The 24,569-nt window shown below is 40.2% G+C and overlaps 1 protein-coding gene across 4 annotated transcripts in view; it reads right to left on the reverse strand.

Annotated features, from left to right (window-relative positions):
- Nucleotides 1–3,498: 3,498 nt before the first annotated feature.
- The window catches only part of DISP1 (dispatched RND transporter family member 1), a gene marked incomplete at its 3' end in the record, with an annotated part of 215,449 nt that continues 194,378 nt past the window's right edge, over nt 3,499–24,569 (reverse strand). For all 4 annotated transcript variants that reach the window (XM_079698634.1, XM_079698633.1, XM_079698636.1 and 1 more), the window contains exons 3-8: nt 24,142–24,171; nt 18,015–18,138; nt 17,073–17,200; nt 16,629–16,726; nt 14,601–14,698; nt 3,499–7,110 (exon numbers count right to left, since the gene is read on the reverse strand). In XM_079698634.1, coding sequence (XP_079554760.1) covers nt 3,499–7,110; nt 14,601–14,698; nt 16,629–16,726; nt 17,073–17,200; nt 18,015–18,138; nt 24,142–24,171 — 4,090 coding nt within the window. The remainder of the gene's footprint in view (nt 7,111–14,600; nt 14,699–16,628; nt 16,727–17,072; nt 17,201–18,014; nt 18,139–24,141; nt 24,172–24,569) is intronic.

A 24,569-nucleotide genomic window follows, 5' to 3' on the forward strand; every position in this document is an offset into this window, starting at 1 on the left:
ACAGATGAGGCTGTGTATATTATCTTGCAAGAAAAAAAAAGGGAAAAAATAGGTTTGAATAAACTATTCAAAATTGTTTGAATAGTTTATTTCAAACAATACAGCTCTTCTCTGTGAAAAACTTTGTGCTCTTGGCCTATTACACTTTTCAATCAAGTAGGGATTTAAAAAGTGACCTTGCAAGGAAGAAGTCAGGAACAAACTTGGTAACACGGAATCGAACCTCAGAGGTGTGTTCTGCTGCAGTAACAGAGAGTAAGAACATCCTTTTCATAAGCAAATACCCTTCAAGTTACAAATATTTCACAGTGAAAGGACTCTTTTCCCCTACTACAATTTAGCCTCTTCTCGGCTTTGCAGTCCCTCTAGGACAATGGATGAAATGTCTTTGTGAAACAGAGCTAGAAATAGTGATCCTTTGCTGCCCAGCAATGAGGAATAATATTTTTTAAAAAGCTTTCTAGTCCCAGGTAACAAATTCTCTAGAAAATTCCTGCATGAGAAATACAGTCAACTCAAAGTCCAAAGTCTGTAGATGAAATCAATGTGGAAAGGTTCCGGCCACAGTCAAGGTTGAGGGTAATTAAGCAGAAGGGGTGGGGGTGGGAGGGAAGACAGGCCCCCCTGGCATCCTGGAACCAGAGCAGGTGCAGAGCAGGCCAAGAGCAGCACAGGACTGAGGCCCAAGGGAGAAGACAAAGGACTTCTCCTCTCCTCCTCCTAGGTCCCTTTCACTCCAGTTTTTATTTTCTAAATGAAATGACAGCTCACCTGAAAGTCTTTCAGGTTGGACTCTCTGGAAAGAAGTTTGCTTCTCCTTTGCCCTTCGATTCAATCTCTGTCCATGCTCAGTATTAAAAAAAAAAAAAAGCAAAAAAAAAACAAAACAAACTTTGGGTCACTACATTTTCACTGGCCAACTTTATGTTTACACATTTCAGAAGAAGAACAAAGAATCTAGTGTTGGGGATTGAGAGCCCTATTTTCAAGTGTTCCCTTCTCTTCCTTGGATTTTTCTAACAGAATTAAGTGCACTACAAGGAGATCAACTCGGTGCTTTGTGTCCATCGAGAGGGGTGGGGTAGGGAGGGTGGGAGGGAGACGCAAGAGGGAGGAGATATGGGGATACATGTATACATATAGCTGATTCACTTTGTTATACAGCAGAAACTAACACACCACTGTAAAGCAATTAGACTCCAATAAATCCATTAAAAAAAAAAAAATTAAGTGCACTAGGGATGCACATATGATCCCGAAGTCAGGGTTACAAAGGAACTGGTCCGAAGAGGCAGCTTAGCAGCAGTATGTGTGGGAGAGACCTAGTGGGTTGAGTTTCCTTGAAGCTGCACGAGAGGCAGCTAGCTGTAAGGCTTGAGCCAAAAGTTATTTCCATCTCTAAGTGAACTACCAGAAGTATCATCCTGTCTCCCTGGGGCTGGTCCTCCTTCCTGTGCTGTATTGGAGTCTGTTTTGGGTACCACACTTGGGCAGGGAGTTTGATAACCTTACTTATCCAGAGACCATAATTGCTCAGTCAATGTTTGAAATGCTTAAAACCTGGTCATGAGAAGAACAGTTGAGTGAAATGGGGATGTTATGGGAGGACATGATTACTGTTTTCAAATCTCTTTAGGGATGTCATCTGGCAAAGAGATGAAAGATGTGTGTTTTCACATCAGAGAACAGAATGAGGACCGAACAGTGTAGAAAAACTACAGGACAACAGAGTTGGGTTCAACCAAGGTAGTCAGATAGTAAGTTTCTTGTCACTGAAGTATTCAAGCAAAAGCTGGAAAGCTACTTAATGGAAATGTGGTTTGGTGCAGGTGGGTTGGAGTCAATGAATCACAAGACCCCTTCCAACTCTTTTTTTAAAAATATTTATTTTATTTATTATTATTTCTTTTTGGCTGCGTTGGGTGTTTGTTGCTGTGCGCGGCTTTCTCTAGTTGCGGCAAGCGGGGGCTACTCTTAGTTGCGGTGCGCAGGCTTCTCATTGCGGTGGCTTCTCTTGTTGCGGAGCTCGGGCTCTAGGCACGCGGGCTTCAGTAGTTGTGGCTCGCAGGCTCTAGAGCGCAGGCTCAGTAGTTGTGGCGCACGGGCTTAGTTGCTCCGCAGCATGTGGGATCTTCCCCCACCAGGGCTCGAACCTGTGTCCCCTGCATTGGCAGGCGGATTCTTAACCACTGCACCACCAGGGAAGCCCTCCCTTCCAACTCTTGACAGCTTTTTTCAGGTCCTGAATAACACGCAGGTCTAAGTTGGAAAACCATCCTTAGAAAATAACTTTTGGAAAGAATGTTGTATTTAGAAATATTCCCTCCAATATCCTTCAGAGGACCAAACTTCCCGGAAGGAAGAAGAATGCAGTGGAACTCTTCCTGTCTGGGGCAGGAATGCACACAGTATCAGATGACACCCTGTAAGGAGGCTATGTCATCTGAAGAATTACCCAGAAAGTGTGCTCCAACAGCTCAAGGACTGGAGCTTGAGCTAATACAAGACACACGAGTGTCATTTAAGGTGCTGGCTGCAGGCTCAGCATTTCCAGGTGTTAGTTGCCCAGTAAAATCATCCGTGCACATCCTGAGACACTTGAACCCAGGAGAAAGCAGCCATCTGAACACATCCCCTGAGGGGCCAAGATGGAAACAAACCTGCATAGAACAAGTTCCTCTATTCTGACTGCTTCAGGGGGCTGGGGCTCATCTGACCTGGGGCTCTTTTGGTCAAGATGCAACTTATCTTAAGAAATGTAGCATAATTTCAGGTAATCACCTCTCTTCATCTGTGCTTTCCCTTCTGTGACACTAACATCACTGTCACCTGACACAAGATGGTGCTCATGATTCCTGGGTGAATAGATGTAACCATGGAACAACTGAACATTTTGGCTAATGTGGACAAAAGACACCAATTTAGATATAAATGGGTCATTGGCTTCATGTAAAGTCTACCTGTGCAGACAGGTGGAATGCACTATTTAAATGCTTGGCGATTCATTTCTGAATGAAGCCTCACCAAAAATAGAAATTTTAATGTTGTTTAGTTACTAGAGCCCAACTGAAGTAGCTCTCTTAAAATCAGTGTTTGTTTTGAGTCATCAAAAGTCCTTATTACTGACAACCAAAGGCACCAGAATAAGGGTATCAGGTAAATACAACTGCCAGGGAGAAATGAAAGTTCTAGATAATTCAAACTCTAAATCTCTGACTCACTGCTATGAGAGGGTGGAGAGAGAGAGACAATAACTTTTCAAGCTGGGTATAAATGTAAAAAAACAACTGTACTTTTTGAAAATCTAAAATCCCAAATAGCTAACACTTATTAGATAAGTGAGTTTGTTGATTGTTCATATGGAATCTAAAAATATCTCATGGTTTTTGACAAAGTTAAACATGCTTGTTCCTATATTTTTGGACTCCCTTTCTAAACTTCTGGATTTTACTTCCATTTCAAAGGAACAATTGAGGCACTGGTTTAATACAATATTTATTAAAGTGTTTTTATTAACAAACTTTCGCCAGAAAGTTCCGAGTGTGTTAATACAGCAGGCACGTTGGCTTCAAGGTTTGGTATTTGACAGTCCCCAGAACTGCACTTAACTCTCACAATCCTGCCATGACTTTGTGGATTGTTTGGGCAGGACCTATAACCAGCCTCCCCCATTAAATGGTTAAAGATGAATTGGGGTTCATTCTGATTGAAGTGTTCTGAGTTTACGATGACATCAGTCTGTGACAGGCCTGGCTCCACTTGCCTTTCTGCCTTGTCAGTTGGACTCACTGAACTGGAGTCCTTGTTTGCAGCCCCTCCACTGCCCTCCACGTTCCCGATGTCTCTGTTTTTACAGAGTCCCCTTTGGTGTGTCTCAGGAGCACAGCATGCTTTGTGTGAAGCTCCAGCGCTCCTGCAGACCAATGACGACGGCTCTGCCATCTTTGGAAGATGCTCTTCTAGGCTCTGAAGACTGTGTACGCTGGTCTTACCGAGTTTTTCTTGGACCTGAATGTGCTGACCCGGGTGGTGGAAAAAACTCCTGGGCAGAGAATTCTGCATTCCAGGGGGTTTCACTCTGCCCTGTAGACAGGGACAGTGGTGGATGTGTGGGATGGGATGCACGAAGCCCTCGGGGGCTTGGTGTGCAGCCTTCAGAGGGGCCAGGCCGTTCTGGACATGCATGAAGCTGCTGGTAGTCGGAGCACACTGGTGGCACAAGCAGTCACGCATCTGCTGGCAAGATGGCAGGCCATATTTCAAAGGTTTGTAGGCATTTGGGCAGCTACATCTCTGATGCAGAGAGAAGAAGTGACACATGGTGTGCTGTTCAAGAGAGGGCTGCAACAAGGCAGAGCTGGTTTCATTTTTGGTGCTTTGGTTGAGTTCGCTGTTGTAAGCTGTGTGTACAGGCATCCCTAACTTCTTTGCCTGGCTGTTGAAAAGTTCAGAGCAGATGTGGGTCTCTTCGTAAGTGGTCTTCTCAGAGGCCATACAGCTGTGGGCTGCCAGAGGTTCTAATTCGTAAAACTCATGCTCCATTTCAGCTTTTTGGCCCCTGGGATCTAAATGATAAGCATTCACGGTGTGTGTCTTGCTTTGTCCCTTGTCACCAGGACTTGTCGACAAGGTGTGGGAGAAGGCACTGCATTGGAGTTTTTTAGGTAAAGGAATCTGACCACAGGTACCCTGCGGCCCAAGGCACCGGCACATGCACTGAAAAAAGAAGGTGGCAAAAGCCCAGCTGATACACATGATGAGCATCATGAAGGTGCCCAGCTGGGTGTAAGCCAGAACCGTGGAGGGCATCATCATGGCCCCAGCCACGAAGGTGGTGAGTGCGGCCATGGCAATGGCAGAGCCCATGCGACTCAGAGAGAAGATCACCTTCCCTTCTCGGTCGGTATCCGGGGCCAAGCGGTAAGCAACCCCATAATGGACGGCAAAGTCTACAGACAGGCCGACCGCAACCGAAATAGTGACCGACTCCAAGACGTTTAGCTCCCAGCCCAGCAGGACGAGAGAACCAACGGTGACAAATATAGTTCCGGCGATCGAAATGATGGCATAAAGGCTTATGATGATGTTCCAAGTTGTAAGCAGCATCACACTAAAGGCCACGGCCACGGAGAGCCCCATGGCGATGAGGGTGCCATCGGAGAGGCTGTCCTGGAGGTCATAGAACTCCAGATTGCTGACAAACCAGCCGTGGCTGAGGCCCTCGGGGGCAGAACTCAGCTCGTTGGAAATCCACAAGTCCACCTCTTTATAAAACTGATGCATCTTTTCATAAGCCAGTGTGAAGAGGTAGGTGCTTTGGAACTCTAGCACGACTGCCCTGATGGTATCATTGATATCAAACCTTGGCCCTGGGGTTTTGCTATCCAAATGGTAGCCCGTACTCCTCTCCAGCTCCATGATGGCTCTCTTGATGCACAGTTCGAAAATCTCTTGCTTATAGGGGAAGCTCCAGTGGCTGCAGCACGGGTACAGGGTAGGCTCATCGCAGTCCTGGTTTTCCATCCACTGCTTGAAGGTCTCAATGAAGCAGCTGGTGAAGTCCTGTTCATCAGTCTGGTGAAAGAATGTCTGATTTCTCAGTTTTTGACAGAACTGCAAAATCCAGACCTGGGAAGCTGGGCTGGCAATGTTAAAGCCACCGTCTAAGGTCAGCTTCCCTTTGCTCTTAGGGTTTAGGGGGTTGCCATTGTCTTCTGGGGACACACCCCAGATGACCGTGATGGGCATGTGGAGCTCCTCTCCGTGGTGGACGCGCTCAAACATGAAAAGCTTTTTGTACTCGGCGTCGTAACGTTCAAAAGGGTGGGACGACCTGAACACCTGGAACTCGGACAGCTCCAAAGAGGGCAGCTTCATCTTTGGGTTTATGCAGACGATGTAGGCCCCGCCCACAGTTAAGGCCAGGAACCAGACCAGCCATAGGTAGCGAAACTTAATGACGATGCACGGCAATACTTTTTCAAAAAAAATTCGAGACGCTTCCGAAATGGCAAAAAGGACTTTGTGGCACTTCTGACAGGCCACTGTCCAGCAGCTTTTGTTATCGTATATTTGCTGCTGGGGCTTCTTGAAGCAGCTGAAGATATTGAGAAGATACCGCTCGTGCAGGACAACCACGGCCGGAAGCCATGTGACCATCAAAACATAATTCACCAGTATAGCTGTCCCCGCGTATACCCCAAAGCATCGGATGGCTGTGATATTGCTCACGTAGTTAGCGTAAAAGGCAGCCGCCGTGGTAAAACTGGTGACGAACATGGAGAGGGCGGCGTGTTGCAGCGTGATGCTCACCGTCTCTGAGGTTTCCGCGTGAGGCTTGTCAAATTTGGTGTAGTTCCAGACATCACACAGGACAAAAGCATCATCCGCCCCAATGCCCACCAAAATAATGAGTGCAGTGAGGTTCATAAAAGGGAAAAATTCAAAGTTAAACACCACGCGGTAGAGAAAATAGGACACAATCAAGGAACTGATGATGGCAAACATGGTCATCAGAGTGATAAACATGGACTTGGTGTAGACACACATGACTGAGAGGACGATCACGATGGCGATGGCAGGATACACAGTATCCATCAGAAGATAATCCTGAAACAAACTGTGTTTGATCCCAAACTCAATCCCGGTGATGGTGGTGACGCCGTCGGAAGCGTTCCAGTTTTCGAAGTTGTCCAAGTAAATGTTCATCATGCTCTCCCCTTTCTCTGTGGGCGAGAAGAGCATGCTGTACTTTAAAGCGGGTGTGTAGTCGGCTGTCTTTGGGGCCATAAAGTCTTTGTCCACCAAGTAGTGGAGGATCTGGTACACAGCATTGTACTTGGTACATTTCCGTGGCACGTTGGTGCACTTGAGCTGGTCCTTCCTCCGGGCCGCCATGTCCCAGCAGTCCGGCTCCAGGGTGCCGTTCTGGTAGTGTTTGGCGCAGGTCCGAAGTAGCTTCAAGGTATGAGAAACGTCTCGCTCGACGATTTTCTGGCAGGATGATCTGTTGTTCAGAATAGCAATGTAGTTCCCCAGCGTCCAGCTGGGGCAGCAGGAAGCGGCCGTGGTCCTCTGGCAGAGATCACCAAACTGGGGATGAGATCTGATCTGCAGAGACAGAGACACGCGGAAGAACTGACGTTTAAAATCAGTTCACAGAAAGGTCTGAATGACGGTGGCCTTGAGGGACAGGAAAGTTACAGAAGTTATAGAATCATCCTCTGAATTAGGCATCGGTTTGAACACAAGGTGAGTTTTCCCCCCAGATCTGCTCTCTTCTGCTGCAGAAGGCTCCCTAGGTTACTTCATTTTGAACAACAAACTCCTATTTGGGGATGACATACAAGTGTGAAACAATTTCAATCAATGCCAGTTTGGTTTCAAAAAGGAGGTAAAATTAACACCTCTTTAGTAAACAAGCCTTTTCAAAGTCACTTTAAAAAGCAATAAAATGGATAGGCTGTGAAGCTTATGTATGTATACCTATGGGATTAATTAAGAGAACAATTGCCCAATTGATATATAAAACGAACTTGTGGCTTTGCCTAAAATTTCTGGTAATCAGCGTGAAATATTTGGTGACAAAGGTACTATATTTCAGTCAACTTGGAGGCAAAGATGATAGTCTCTAGATAACTGTCAGACTCAAAAAAGTGATTCTGGTAATATCAGAAGCCAAAGACGCATGAAAAACCTGGAATAAAATTGTTTCCTGATATATGAGTAGAGGGGGAAAATGTTTCTAAATTAAAATTATATGTGTGTGTATATATATATACATATATATATGATTTTAAATAAACATATAAAAGTAATAAAATACTTCAGTAGGAATTTAATTATTTCTTCCACATCTTTCAAAGTTTATTCAAGTTGGCTAACTCCCCCTTTTGGGGAACTTTCTGTTTTGGTAAACAGGGGTCTGCTGCTATTAGTAAGTATTAACAATTCTGGATTTAACGTGGATAGTATTTCATTTAGAACACTATTCCTGGAGTAAGGCTTTCCTTCTTACAGCTGTTCTTGTTATAGAAAATTGAAATTTGTTCCAATGTCAAAGCTGGCATTGCTAAGATTAGAGTGAGGCCTGCACAATCCCATCATCTTAAAAATCTATAAATTACAAATGGCCCCTCTTCCCTGAGGGTGAGAATAAGAAATATCCCCCTGCTCTTGAGCCTGTCCAGAGACTTCTCCGGAAGTGCCAGGGCTAAAGACGACCCACTCCTATCACTTTCCCTCATCTCTATTTACCAAAGGTTGTTCCAGGGAAGAAACTCCAAAGTTCAAGAAGGGCATAAGTATTCTTTTTTCTAATAAGATTAAAACCACCCTTTCCCTTTTATTAAAGTAGGCTTTATCAATCATGCGTTGAAATATTTTCTCAAAGTAGAAGTTGGCACAATTCACCTCTTTAGAACTTAGACTTATCCAAGAACCAAGTTACTTGTAACTTGGCTATGAAGACAGTTTACTGGGACTTGTTCTACAGGGGCAAGGTGTAGATGAAGGGAGATTGGCCACGTATTGTGAATTGCTGAAGTTGGGTGACCTGCACATAGGGATTCACTCTACTATTCTACTTTTGCCTCTGTTTGCAAATTTCCATAATAAAAAGTTGGGTTTTTTTTTTTTAAGATACTCTATTGGGGGTAAAGAAAAATGAGTCAAAGGGTTATTATACAAGTGTACTAAAACAATGTTGATTTTAACAAAGGTTTAATTTTTAAGCTCATTTTTAAAGAGTGATAATTACTTGACATTTCATAAAATAGAATAATTAATATTGAATTGTTTCTAGGTTAAAATATTCACATGGGCTAACTCAGGGGAAACGGAACCACCTAATAAATAACAGGAAACCCTGGAATAGCATCTCTCAGATAACCAGGTTTACCCCACAAAGAAATAACAGGCAAGTCCCTGGGGTCAGCCTGGTGAACTGAAAGAAAGGGAACACAACCCCAATGCCTGACAGTTTACAGATGGAAGAAAATGAACTGTATCCATTATGAAACCCACTATCAGCTAGAAGGACCATATTTGTACTTGCTCAAATAACCAAAAGCCAAGGATAAAGGAAACAGGGTTGCCAGCTAAAACTGGAAACGAAAGCACAGAATTGTCCTTGAATAACCCTTTCAAAGAATTGCAGGGGATTTTTATGTGTGTATCTGACCAAAGATTAAAAAATTGGACATGACAAACACAGACCAAATACTACTTTGATGGCTGCTATCAAAAATAAGTGCTAGGGCTTCCCTGGTGGCGCAGTGGTTGAGAGTCCGGAGACACGGGTTCGTGCCCCGGTCCGGGAAGATCCCACATGCCGCGGAGCGGCTGGGCCCATGAGCCATGGCCGCTGAGCCTGAGCGTCCGGAGCCTGTGCTCTGCAACGGGAGAGGCCACAGCAGTGAGAGGCCCGCGTACCGCAAAAAAAAAAAAAAAAGCTAATGAGCCTCTGGAGGGCCAGTCCTCACATTCAAAGGTGATGGCTGATGTACAACCTTTGGAAAACAGTTTTTGAGGACTCTTTTACAGGGTAAGAAATAAGGACAGAGAGAAGACATTTATCCTGAGTTGGATGCCAGTGCCCTGAATCTAAAGGAATGGAGCTCAAGGATTGTCTAGGCTTTCAGGGAGTATGTCCCCCATCCATCCATCCATCCATCCATCCAAAAGGAGAAATATTTGTTGAGCACCTATCAAGACAAATAAGGCAAAGTGGTCCTGCTCTCAAGTGGCTCACAGTGAGGCAGGGAAATCAGACAAGAAAACAAACCGTTACAATTCAACACGAGAAACAGCTTATTATGTGTAAGGGTCTATGTGAACCTGTGGACAGAGTGCCAAAGTCTGTAAGTGAGATGGGATAACGGCACAACTTAGTCACCTGGGACTGAGATAACACAACACAGAGTCCTATTTTATATTGTGGGGCTTAAAGAGCTTGGCAAGCAGGTGTATCTTTATGCAGAAGGCAGCTGCACCTTTGCCATATTCTTGGGAAAGGGATTGACAGGAATGATTTTGAAATCTTTGAAGTTTATAAAAATAAGGATGGAGTTAATGAGAGCAATTTCTTGCAACTCTCATGAGGAAAGCCCTTTTCATTCTAGGTATTCACAAACGGGATTTTTAGGGATCATTTTGCTTACGTGGTGCTAACACGTCTTTGCACACTTCCCTAGTTAGATAGTAGCAGGGGTGGAGTTGGCTTCAAATAAGAGTAAAGGAAGAGGAGAGAAAAAGAAGAAATCAGCAGAGTTTTAAATGATCCCTTAACTTTCAAAACCAATGGCCAAGTTGGAGATATGTTAAGAAGCTAAGGAAAGAATAAAGGGAAGAAAATTAAGCTCTTAATACCAGGTTCATTCAACTGCTAGACACTCCTTCCCCACGTGACCAAGTTCCTCATGTATTGAAAGTTGAAGGGAGCCTAGAGAGGGAGAAGCAAGGGCTCCACAGCTCTCTTTAAAACAAGCACCAGGAAACACATTTCTGGGGTCCTCTAAGCGTGTGAGGGGGGCATTCCAGCTGTCCACAAAAGCTACCCAAGTAAAATGGGTCTTAGGCACCAGATTTCAAATCCCTTCTACAAGCTGATTCCTCTGAGCTCCAGCATCTACACTATGCAAAGACTAAGAAATAGGGTAAAGGGCTTCCAGCAGAGTCAAGATTAGAGACACACACACTTCTTTGTTACTAACGACTCTCTGCCAGTGTGTCCCGTAGGAATGTCAAAGTGCAGAAAAAAGTAATGAAGAAGATTAGGGGAGTCAACTGAGGCTCCTTTTGAAAGAGTCTAAAAAAAAAACCCAAGCATTTCTGTGAGGAGGTAGACGAGCATCAGAAACAGAAGCTCTTCACTCTGGAAACCAGAGCCCATCTGAACTATAAGTGGCATGTAATTTAAATGGGATCTGGAATTTGAACTCAACGTATTATCAGCACAGGCAGGGGGCCACTGAAAGACCTGGTCTCGTGCCATTACACTGATTACCAGATGTTTTCTGGAGTCAACCCACCAACAATTAAGCTCTTCTGCTCTGTACCATTTGGTGTGTGTCCCATTCTACTTGATAGTTGTTAATAACCAAGTGGTTAGGTACAATAGCTAGGATTTGAGGGGGGAAGAAAGGGAAAGACTGCCAAGTAGCCTCAGGACACATTTTGCCCAAACCGCCATAACAAATAAAAATCCTCAAAGGGTCTTGAGCTGGGAGACTCAAAAAAGTACAGTAATAACTGAAATCTGAACTGTTGACCAATAGTTATTATTTAAGATATCACTGAATACATTATCTCTATGAGAAACATATGTTATTCTGGGTTCATAGCAGAGTTTGAGACTAGAATCCAAGGGCATTTGCAACTGGCAAAAAAGTATTTAATTTAAAAAGTTAAAATTACAACCATGCTCCTTGAGGTAGTATTTGGGGACCTTGATTCTGTTTATTCATTTATTGGTGTGGATCTACAATTGGCTTGACCATTCATTCAGATGTACGTGTCTTGGGTCTGTTCCTCAAATTTTTACAAGAGGATCACAAATTGTTATGTTCTTGCCAGGGATTACAGACTTGAACTCACAGCTATCCAATCCTTATTATGAGCCCAGTAGGAAAAAAACCTCAGACAAGCAGATATCTATTCTTTTCGATAGTCTAAATTTTGCAGATGCATCAAGCCAAACCATTAGAAACTCCGTATTTAGCTTTCATTGCTTTATCCCTGTAGAAATGCTTCTGCTATAATGTTTTCCTGCTACCAACCTACTTGAGATATGGTTTACAAACCAAGAATCAATACTGTACCTCTTGTAAACCTGCTAAGAACTTTGTTCACAACATCACACTTCTTTTATGAAGCCTATGGGAACAATCCTTTCCTGTCTTAGTGTGAGGAAAAGATGGGCTTCTTCTAAAAAACACATTTGTTACTCTACTTAAGTGACTTTTGTCTCTGATCATGAATTCCTTTTTGCTCTGGCTGCCAGGGAGGTTAGAGACAAGTTTGAAGCTCACCACCGCTCAAATATACAGAATTGTGGGGTATGCATTATTCTGTGTTCAATCTCATCCTTAGCTTTATTATTTTCCTCCCATTATTGTCCCTTCATGTAATTCATTCAACTTCTTTATCTTATCCTTTCTGTATACCTTTTTGTAAGCTACCTATTGATGCTGATTTTTATCATCTGAAATATATATAAAATAATATACTGTTTTCACTTATGAAAGCTATAATGGCACAGTACTGCTTACTGGCTTTTGAGTCCATAAGAGTCTAAGACGTATTCATAGAATAAATTGCTGGATCTTTAAAAAAAGTATACTTACTCTAGGCCATGATGATTCTTTGAGGTTCAGTTGAGTGGGAAATGGTATACACAAGGCAAAACACAAATAGGGGGAGTGGTAATCTGCATTACGGAAGCAGAAAGAATGGTGGGTAAAGGCACAGACTCTGGAATTAGACTTGGCTGGGTTGAAATCCTGCATCTGCCACTTGCCACCTGCGTGAACTTTTCTCATCTATAAAATAGGCGAAATAATAGTGCTTCATTCCTAACACTGTCATGAGGATTAAATGAAATAATTCAATAAAGTGTTTGGAACACTTCCTGACAAATATTAACAACACGCAATAAACATCAGCTTTAATCAACTGAGTGAATTCAATCACTCTAGTGTCTTCCAGGGAGGGAAGGTCTCAAAATTAACTGCAAGGGTAGACTAGCGAGATCTAAGAGGCATAGAAGTTAATGAACTGTTCTCATCCAAGGTGTGATTATAAAGTAACCAGACTCGCTTAACTTCTCTAAACTTAACTGCTCATCTGTTAAGATGTATATTAACGCATATATGTGGAATCTAGAAAAATGGTACAGATGAACCTTCTGTAGGGCAGATATAGAGATGTAGACGTAGAGAATGGACATGTGGACACAGAAGGGGAAGGGGAGGGTGGGATGAATTGGGAGATTAGGTTTGACATAAATACACGACCATGTGTAAAATAGATAACTAGTGGGAACCTACTGTATAGCTCAGGGAGCTCAGCTTGGTGCTCCATGATGACCTAGATGGGTGGGATGGGGTGGGGAGGGAAGTCCAAGAGGGAGGGGATATATGTATACATATAGCTGATCCACTTCATTGTACAGCAGAAACTAACACAACATTGTAAAGCAATTTTACTCCAATAAAAAAACAATGGTGTTATTCCAAGGTCACAGGTCCATTGTGAGAGAAGTAAAGTACCCAGCATAAAGCCTTGCACATAGCAAGTGCTGTACATATATGCTACTTTAGAGTTAACCTTCTATATGAGAAGGGTTGTAACCCACAACAAGAAGTGTGTTCATAGCTTCTAAATAACCTACTGATAGCTGTAGAACAGAAGAAATTATGACAAATAAAAATTGACCACTGATGAAGAAACTTTGGGTTGTTTATAGATAGTTTGTGACTTTGGTCTATTTGGAGCTGCACAGAGACAAGATGTCACTCACAGAAAATCCCGATATCCTCATCAATGCAAAAGTTATTTTCAAAATATATAAAGAGACTTTCAGAATGAAGAATAAAGTCAGGAGATCTGGGACCAAACAACTAGGTGACCTGGGTAAGCCACTCAGTTCTCAGAAGGTACTTATATCAGCACAATGAGATGCTCGTCTGTGGGTTATCTCAAAGAGTCCTTTCTACCTCCTGTTCCATTAAGAAACCCTGTTGACAGAACAGGTCATTGCACTGGATTATCAGTCTAGCTCTTAGCAGGGCATGTGATTAGATTTTCAACTGACCAGTGATTTTACGTTTTCGAATTATGCTAAGAACACGAGTTCCTTTTCTACCTGGTTACTGTGCTTGGGCAAGGCCATTAGCGACATCAGACAGCAGTTTATACTTGGAGAAACTACCTCTGAACACATGAAATTGACAGCTCTTCCAAGCTCAGTAGGTGACTTAACACTTTCTGGTGCTGTCTTCATGCATCTTTCTGTCTTGTAATGCAGCAAGGTGTTTAGAGTTCAGAGCAATCTGGATTGGATTACTTTGGCCATTTCCATAGATACTGTATTTATGCCCTTTGATGTTCCCTTTCCTAGCCTGTGCCCTAAATTTTCCTTTGAGGTCATCGGCCCAAATGACCCACTGATTGCCAGAAAGGTGAGCATTTCATCTCATAATTAAGATGCTGATAATCGCCTCAGGGGGAAAATGGAGTGAACAATGAAACTAGATTAGGAAGAGAAAATACAACAAAAGAAGAAAAAAAAAGGCTTAACTATTATCCTGAAAGGAAATAAGCTGTGAAATAATACAAAAGACTATCATGGACAAAGAACATGAGTGGGAAAGAAAAAGAGTTCTTTATTAAGGAAGATGGTTTGTTTTAAAGGTGGGGAAGCAGAGACACTTTGATCCTGGGATCCGAAAGAATGCGAAGCCACTCTGCTGGTGTTTACTCCTCGGTAGGTAAGCCACTTGAGTGCTTTCATCTGATCAGGCACCAGGGTCAGCAGTAAAAGGAGTTTCAAAAGTATAACCTTATTTGTGCTAGACATATTTCAGTTTTACTTTACATACCCTTGAATTATCTACATTGCACATTGATTTAATTGCAGGTAAATTCCACAATGTCTCCCCTCCAGCTGAAGTAAATACTACTCTGGAATATCGGTCACCTGGTGATAGGAGAAAAAAAAAAGAAAGAAAAAGGTTTATAAATTATTCATTTATTTCAGAAGACTCAGCATTCAGAAATAATTCAAACTGGGAAACCACCTGGGCAATTCATTAGCAGTAGGGAATCCAGGAGAAAAATGTAAAAAAGTTTTAAAGAGTAATGCTATAATATTGCTTTAGCTCAAAGCCGTTGTCTACTCACTATATCTTAAAAATCTTAGTAGTTATGTAACATATCTAGTTCTGATCAGACTGTAATTAGGAAGAGCAATCCATAAGAACTTTCAGCAGAAAATCAACTGAATGCCTCCCTCTTAATTTCACAACCCATCACCCCAATGGTATATAAAATCAAAGAATGATGCACCAGGGAATATCAAGAATGGATTATAAGGATGTTCTCTTTGGCAGCTAACTAGAGAGCAAAGACGGCAAGTGATCAGCTTAAAAGCACTAAAAACAGTCAACTAAACACAGAACGCTGGCCAGGATCACAGACATACTCCTCATTCTGGTTGAGTGTTCAGAGTTCTAGAAAAAACATTTTGAAAATTATACTAATACAAAATATATTTCTGAATACGGGAGGTTGTGTGATATCCTGGAAAGAGCATGGCCTTTAGAGTTAGAACTGGGTGTAACCAGGTTCTGTCATCTACTAGCTGGATGATCTTAGGCAACTAACAACTTTTCTGAGCCTCGGTTTGGTTCCTCATCTGTAAAATAAAGACAGCAACACTTTCCCAAATAGGTGTGAGAATTAAATGAGGTACTGAAAAATGGGTGCTCAGTAAGTATTGTTTCTGCTTCCTCAGCCATTAAAAAAATTAATATGAACCAACTGAAACAGAGTAGATTCGTTTTATATGATCTAAAATGCCTAATGGTGCTGACAAAGAAAATCAATTTGCAAATTTATGAATAAAGCTTTATTACATGAAAAACTTCATGGTCACAAAGTTTTCTTTAGTAAACTCTTGTCTTCAAGACAAATAAAAGAAGATAGGGAAAAAACATATTTTAGAAGGATTTTCAACAACAACAACAACAAAAAGCTGAAAACAGAAGAGCTTCAATGTTAATATTCACTTAATCAGAAACTGGAGTTATTGCAATTCCTCATCCGTAACCATGAGGGCTAATCAATGACTTGCAAACTGACATATGTTTCCTTGAGGCCATGAACTCCTCCTTCCTGGCAGCTGCACAGAGACCAGGCTGACTCTAGGCTACAGCGAATTTTATTTAGTGAATTTGCTGCCAACATTTAGAGATCTGGTGATTCCACAATGAAATCTGGATTCCTGGCCTCCGGGAATTTCTTACAATCTTTGGGCCCTCGGTTTTTTCAAGGCCACATTCTGCTGCCTTCTCCTCAATCACCATCACTTCCTGCATTCTTAACCCAGCTCACTTTTCTCATTCATATATGAGCTAGGTCCCTGAGGCTTTCAAGCTTTGGACCTCTGGACTTTATTTTGTTCATCTCGCTACCTGTAATGTCTAATGACAAGGCTGGCACAAGAAGGCTATTAATATAGGTTTTTTGAATGAATCAACAATTTAGATATACATTTTTGATAATACTGTAGACTATGTCAGGATTCAATCCAAAAAATGTACAAGGAATTTTTTAAATGCGTTGAGATTTGGGGCAAGGTCAAGAATTTTATTAGATTTATATCTTTCTTAAAACCGAATATAACTCAATCATCTCTCATTAATTTTTAATTTTAGGTAAATAAATTCAGATTAGTGGTTGACTGAGCTAGAGAAGTAAAATTACAAGTTAATTAAGCTAAAACCCCTTTAAGCACGATAGAAACAGTGAGGCTGTGTGACCAGCCACCTAATCTTGACAGTCTAGGTTATCAATCATGTTCAATCCCAGGAAACTCTGAAAGGTTTGTCATCTATGATGCCACTCACTTGGAACGTCACAGAAAAAGCTGTCCTTGTGGAAGTTCCAGTCAACTTCTCTTTTCTCTCTTTCATAATGATCATCTGACCATCTATCATCCCGATGGCTGAAATGGAACACAGTTTGATCTTCAATCAAGTCCTCACTATTTCAAGGCTGAGAAGCCTACTGGTAACAATATAACCTCAAAGTCATGACCTAGGAAGCGCTTGATATTAAGTCGGAAGGATGAACATAAGCAACCAACATTAATTTTCTCACTTCTGAAAAAGGAAGAAAAACCCCAAACCCTCACTAATATACAACAAAATCTTAAAAGACAATGACAATTTCAACAAATTCAGTGGCAAAGATTTTGAGCCACACATTTTAGATGTAATCTTTTTGCTCAGACAATGTTTAAAAGTGGAATTCGTTAGCAGTGGTTTGTCTAAAAGTTAATAAACGATTACCTTTTGGCTTGTTCATCTGCATATTTAAAGGGGTAATTTGCTAATGTTGCTTTGTATCCTGTATTTTTCACCATGTTATTCCATGTGACCAGTCTCTGGCCTATGGCAGTCCCTCTTGGTTCAAAACCCTAAGGCAAAATATTACAAATTCCCATTAGTGTACTTCATTTCAGGCTAAGTATAGTTATAACAGCTTGGGAAGGCTATGTCAAGGTGATGTATAGCTTTCAACAGAAAATATACACGTTCCTCACAGCTACTCCAGAGGCGAACTGCATTAAGACAAGATGACTTGACATAATAATGATCACCTATTTACTGTGACAAACAGTTTGATTCTTTGGTATGTTACATGTCTCAGGAAAGAGGAAAAAAAATACTTATCTGAAGCTTCTCTTCCAAATTCATACCTGGCATTTATTTTTATGTTATAAAAAATCATGGTCAAATTAAATCGTGTTATGCGTGCAACAGTGTTTTACAAAGAGTTTATCATTATCCTTGCTCATACTTTCCTCACTATTCCACTTCTGAGGGACATTTACTTAAAAACAGACCCTGCTATTTCTCAGTAATACTGAAATTCCTTTAACGTCTTTGGGAAAAAAGGTGACAGTCAGTCTTCAAGACTTTTTGAAGACGTTTTTACAGTCTGCAGATTCTCCAGTTTTCTGCTTTTTAGTTTAAACATGGAGACCAAGAAGCAAATTTCCAGATTTTTGATGATGAGCAAGTTACCTCACCCCTTTTAAGAACCTGAGAATACAGACATGTCTCTACTTTTCAGAAAGAGAATTGTATACTTACTGATGGCTTGACAAGGTTTTTAAAAGAGATGGGATACTAAATAACATAATGCAACATGTCTTAATATACTTAATCTTTTGAGATGATTGAGGGCTAAAGAAAATAAACAGATTCTACTGGCTCAATTCTCCTTACCAGCAATGGATCGGAGAAATCAGGAAGCTCTGGCACTAATACTCCAACCAAGGCACAGACCACGATGAACACAGTGCACATGCCCAAGACAACCACAGGCCAGTCTGCTATCAGGGCTGCATAACTACAAAAGCAGAGAGAGATCACAAAGAAAGCCTCTTAGAAGCAGAGTAAAGTTTTTTTGCTACTTAAGAGAGCAATTTGTTAAATCTTCCTATTTCAGACCTATTTCAGACCTAGCACAGATATTATCAGTAAAAGATCTCATGAGATTATAAGCATTTATACATAATTGTAGTAGAAAATTGGAAAATCACTGTCCTCTCATTTTTTGTGATAAAGTAGCAGTGGTCAGATGCCACAGGCTATTGAGAGTAAGAATAATGTCCATTCCTGACAAATAACATTTCACTGCTACATCTGTGCCTGGGAAAAAGAAGCTCTTAAATCTACACTTTCTAAGTGGAAAGAAATATATTTTAACAGAGGCTCCATCCTCCTTGCAGTCTCTTTCAGAACTTTTGTTTCTCCAGTTATTCCTTTCTCCCTACTTTTACTCCATCAGTTCTTGAAAAAGAGCTCAGCCCATAAACAGGTTCAGGTAGTGTAAGTCATAAGAATAACCAAACCAAACTGAAACCTCCCCATAAACCTATTAACCTTCCATTTAGCTAAAACTATAATGAACTTATTCACTAGATTGTGAGCTCCAGGAGGGCAGAGACTATTGATTGATTGACTGGTTGATTTAGTGTAGTATCAGTGCTTAGAACAGTGCCTTTTAAAAGGTGCTTGGTAACTATCTATTGATCAGATGAACAAACACCCATGTATGTACCTATCCTCCCTTCACTCTCTATCACCACAGCCTGGCTTTAGTTTCTTACTACGCCTCAGAAACTCCTCTCTGTTACCACATCCCACCATTAAGCCATTTCTTCCAACACCCTTCCCACACCCTCATTCACAACCTTCCACTGAAATATCTGTTTCTGGGCCCTTCCATAAGATCCTGGACCATGCCTTCCTAACCTGACGCTTCCAGACCTCAATAAGAACTGAGTGCTCCATAGAAGTTGACTAGACTGAACTTTTCTAAAATTCAAAATGTATTCTGCCAACTTCAGATTTCTTGAATTTTTATTAGAGAAAAAATGAAACATTTAACTTGTGGACAATTATTCTCAAATTCTCAACAGTGTTATTTAGCTCACTGGGCTGCTCTGATGGCTATTTCTGGCTCATTTGAAATAGGCTTCTTGCTCATATACTTTGAGTTTTTCTTCAAAATCATGCTAGCAGTTTAAAGAAAGCTAGTGGCTCTAACCATTATTCTGAAAAAAACTATTATATGTCTCTAAGAATAGATGGCTGATTTTTATATTCTGATCTCTCAAATTCATAGATCTGGCTTTGCGGAGATATTCAAATTAAATTTTAATAAGGAAGTTAAAATATAACATAATTATGTTTTAAGGGAGGACTCGCACAGGCATTTTTTTATTATTGTTCTTTTAAAAGCAACCTTAGGAAAATAAAGAATAATAGCCTGCACCCACTAGGAGTTCTAGTTGCTCTCATGCTTTACATAGATGATCATCTCATATAATTCTCACAACAACTTTATGAGATGAAACTGAGGCACAGGCAGGTTAAATAACTTGTTCAAAGTCACAAGCTGGCCCAGCTCATAAAACAAGCACGTCCTGGGGGTATAATGTACAGCATGGTGACTATAGTTAATAATACCGTATTACATACTTGAAAGTTGCTTAGAGAGTAGATCTTGAAAGTTCTCATTACAAGAAAAAAAAATTTTTGTAACTATGTGTGGTGATGAATGTTAACGAAACTTATTGTGGTGACTATTTTGCAGTACATACGAATATCAAATTATTATGTTATACACCTGAAACTAATATAATATTACATGTCAATAATATCTCAAAAAAAAAAAAGGTCACAAAGCTAGGAACCTAGGTAGTCTGGTTCTAGGGTCTGGCCTCTTAACCACTATGATATCATCTCTTGCTTCAAACACAAGAGAAACAGAAGACATCAGGAATAAGTCAACTTGCCACAAACGGATGCTTCCCCAAACTGTCATTTGAAAATTAAATTCCTAAGCCACATTAATAGTTAATTTCTCTATGCAAAATCACCTAGACCCAAAGGACTTCAAGTTTGAACATTATTCACTAGACTGTAAATTCTGCATTTAAAAACTCATTAAGGAAAAATTATGCTAGATAAGATGGAATAACTTTTTAAGAACAATTCTGAATGTAATGAAAACAAATAAATCACAATACGCTGATTGTTGTTGTTCAAATGTAAACACCAAGTGGTCAGAAGCGTTCGTATTTCTAGAACACACCCAAAGCTTATATTCTCTATACTTTATTTCCTCTTGTACCAAATGCAAACTAAGATGAAAGTAACCGGTTTGAAGCAATAAAGTCCTTTGTCAATAGCCCATTTGAGACTTTCTGTTCATTGCTTCAGACTTAAAGAGTCCTTTACATTTTAGACCTTTAAAATATCAGCCCTATGAAATGAAAATGGCCCCAGGCTTACACAATTATTCATTATACTTTATGTTAAATGGATCAATTTTCTTTCAAATGAACCAGAAGTTATGCATTTTTACCTACAAACATGTTATCAATAGAGGGTAGTGGGCCCCAAATTGCTTAGTTTTCATACCGTGGTTTAATTTACCCATATAATGACTTTTTGTTTGTGTTCTTGAAAAATCTGCACACATGCATAGCAACCATAAAAACCTCATTCAATAATTGCTTTTTCTTGCCTTTGAAAACATTTGGTTTTGATTTTACAGCACTGCTCTATACCATATCCATGCATTGACTACATATGGAAACTTTACGGCATTAGTGATTTCAGCACATTTCTTCCAAACACGTTTAACCTTACTATATTACAAGTCCACTTCCTCACAAAGCAGATGTTTCACATGCTAACCTTTCCTAGAGACAACTGTTCGCACTTAAGAAATGGAATCACCATCCTGAGGACATAAAGCACCATGGGGGAAAGCCCCAGCTATTTTGAGTAAATGTCATTCAGACAAGGGTTTCTCCTAAATAGCACAAAACTGCTGAGGCTATTTCTGCTTCCTGCTGTCTATTCTAAGATGTTGTGTAACTATGGGCACCACGTGGGAAACAAAAGTTTCATGTATAATATGAAACCCAGACAATGGTTGTAATATTAAGGAAAAAATCTAATAAAGCAGGAAAACTGGAGAAGTAAAGGAAATTAAAAATGACCTATAAATTTATTGCTATATTTTTTGGCTAATTCCCTTCATGGTGAGTCTGGGTTCCAGGTACATATTCTAACTAAGTTTAAATTTGAATAAAGAACCTGCACATTATTTTCGGTGCATTGGAAGAATTTTCCAAATGACCACTCTTTTTACTATAGTATGTTCCTCTGCGTACCATACTTGTCTTTCATCTGCCTGATGTTAATTTTGTAAATCTTTAGACCACACAACATAACTGTAAACGCAATCCACTTCTGTAACTCCTGGGTGACAGCAGGCAGTCATTTTCCAGTGACTGACCAGGTAACAGTTTTCCTCAAGGCCCTACTGCTGTATCAGCTGCTTAAGTTAGGCCTGCAGTTGCTATCCATGGCACTGCTCTATATAAAAGTGTATCCATGGCACTTCTCAGTAGGTTAAGTCTCAAATAGTACAGGTATGAAGGACTCAGAAGAACAGAATGAATGGATTGCGTTTGTGGGTAAACTGTGGATCTGAGTAAGTGGGCAGGCTGCCTGGCACCCTGGTCCAGGATGTTCCTGCCATGATGGATTTTCATGAGGATCCAATGGGAAGTCCCTCAAATATCCTCATAGATTCTCAGCCACCTTATTATTGGGTTTATTCTGGGAAAAGATCAGAAATAACTGTTAAAACAAATGAAGTGTCTTACAGGGCTAACTTATGCTGTAGTGACATTATATGGGGGCCTGTTTTAAATGGGCCATTTGTATTACAATAAGGCCCTCCACAGTAAATTTTCCTCTCAGCTTACAAAGACTTTTTTCTTTTGCCCTTTGCTGCCTTTCTGGAAACACTCTTCTCTTTCACCCCTTCCTTTCTGAGCAGAGAGCCAGGCTTTAGAGAGTACGAGTACCTTGGACTTGAGGCCTCCTTTTCCTGACCAACCACCCAATCCTTAACCCCTGATAGCTTGGCTTTTGCTCTCATGACTCTTTTGAAACTGCCAAAGTCAACTAACTCTCTTGGTTTTCATCTTCTTTGACCTGAGTAATATTTAACACTTTAGCTACTGCTTGCTTCCTAAAAAAATCTCTTCTTCCTCGGTTTCTTTCTTTCTGTTTCCTTTAATATCGCTCCCTTATTCCTCTTGGCCTTTAAGGGTACCCATTTCTAAATGTTATTAATCATAACATTTCTAGTGGCATCAACTATCAATTTAGTGGGAGGAATGATTGAAGCTCATGAAATTTCACAGAGGAAAACAGTACAGAACTCTTTCTTTCTTGTGAAGTAATAAACTCATTCAACAATTAACATTACATAGTAAGAAGGCAGGCATTCTGGGAATAAAATAATAGCAGACATGGATATTATCCTCAAGGAACTTAGAGCCTAATTCAGAAAGTCAGACAGGTGCACTAATACCTACAAAACCAGGTCAACAGAAGGATACAGATAAAATGTTTTGTGAATTCAATGAAGGAAGCCAGTACTTCCAGCTGGGGTAGGAAAGGGGAATCAGAAAAGGCTAATTTTAGGAAGAAGTTGTATTTATATGTATATATACTGAAAATAATAAATTCAGGTTTTTAAAAATACCAATCTATTAGCAGAGACAAATATATACGAACCTTTCAAAATATAAAACTTCTGGTCACTTAACAGGACCCTATTATTTCTAGAAAAATGGAAATTCATTTTCTTCATATGCCATAGTTACTTGTAAAACCTCTTGCCTTCATCTTTTTTCCATAATTTTTTTGCAAACTTGGGTAAATAAAATGTAGTATATGGATACAATGGAATATCATTCAGTCTTACATAGGAAGGAAATTCTGACACATGCTACAACATGGATGAAGCTTGAGGACATTATGCTAAGTGAAATCAGCCAGTCACAAAAGGACAAATACTGTACTCTTCCACTCATATGAGGTATTAGAGTAATGAAATTCATAGAGACAGGGTAGAATAGTGGTTGCCAGAAGCTGGGGGGAGAAAGAAATGAGGAGGTACTATTTAATGGGTATAGAGGTTCAGTTTGAAAAGTTGAAAAAAGTTCCGGAGGTGAACAGTGTGATGGCTGTATAATAATGTGAATGTACTTAATGCCACAGAATTGTATACTTTAAAATGGTTAAAATGGTAAATTTTATGCTATGTCTATTTTATTACAATTTTTAAAATATTTTTTAAATGTGAAAGGAGTTTACTAATTAAAATTTATGTAGTAATTTTACTCCAAAGAAAGGATGACTCTCCTGAGATAGGCTTCAGAGTTATTAGCATCTGAGCTTCTTTAGCAAATGAATTTCAAAGATCACTAAGAATTTCTTAAATAATATTATATCTGGAACCACAATGTACACAATGTACAAGGACAGCTGATGAGACAATGCATTTTTCAGAACCTCTTATCCATTTAAAATTTTGCTTTTCTACTATAAAACTAAAATTAACATTTTCCACATAAAAGAATACCTCTATCTTAACATGATAGCAAAATGTTTAGAAACACAGACAACCCAGCTGAAATAAATTGCCATGAATTTAAGTCATGGTAGTTGGCTGAACAGTTTTTCTCTTAATAAGTAGGACACTGAGAAGCCAATCCATTACAGGAAAGAATTCAAAATAATTATGCAAATATAAATGATTAAACCCAAATAGCATTTAAAGGCTAAATGTCTACCTTGGGATTAAAACCACTTTTGGAGGTATAGGATTCCTCAAGCAGCCAACTCAGAAGAAATTTAGTTTTCCTTCACAAAAATATGAACGAGGAAGGCGAAAACAGCAGCAAAATGTAAAGAAAATACTAAAAGGGGAAAAGCATATACTTATTTAATAAGATAATCCAGACTACTTTACCTTTTTGGTAACTTGAAAGGTCTGGATGGGCTGGAAAAAAAGCAAAGGAAAAACAATCAGAAACAAGGCATTGTAATATAAACACATGCTTTATATATGTATTTAACATTTTACTTGTTATCTCTCTTTACAAAAAAATCCTGGAAGGCTTAAAAAGGATTCTATTTGAGAGATTTTGGATTTAACAATGAATGTTGACCATCTTGTACACCAGTAGGTGGCATCTTCCCAGACTCTTATCACACCCTCTTAAGGGAATCATAGTCATACCATGTAACATTCCCCAAACCTACAGCTACAGACTCCCTCATCTCTCTCACAACAAGAAGCCACATACAAGTCTCCAATCCAGGCTGCTTCTTACTTATCAAGGATCCCCCAACATCTTTTTTTTTTTTTAGATAGGACATCAATACCTTCTTCAACTA

Source organism: Hyperoodon ampullatus (genome assembly GCF_949752795.1).
Source record: "Hyperoodon ampullatus genome assembly, chromosome: 2".
Taxonomy (NCBI): Eukaryota; Metazoa; Chordata; class Mammalia; order Artiodactyla; family Ziphiidae; genus Hyperoodon; species Hyperoodon ampullatus.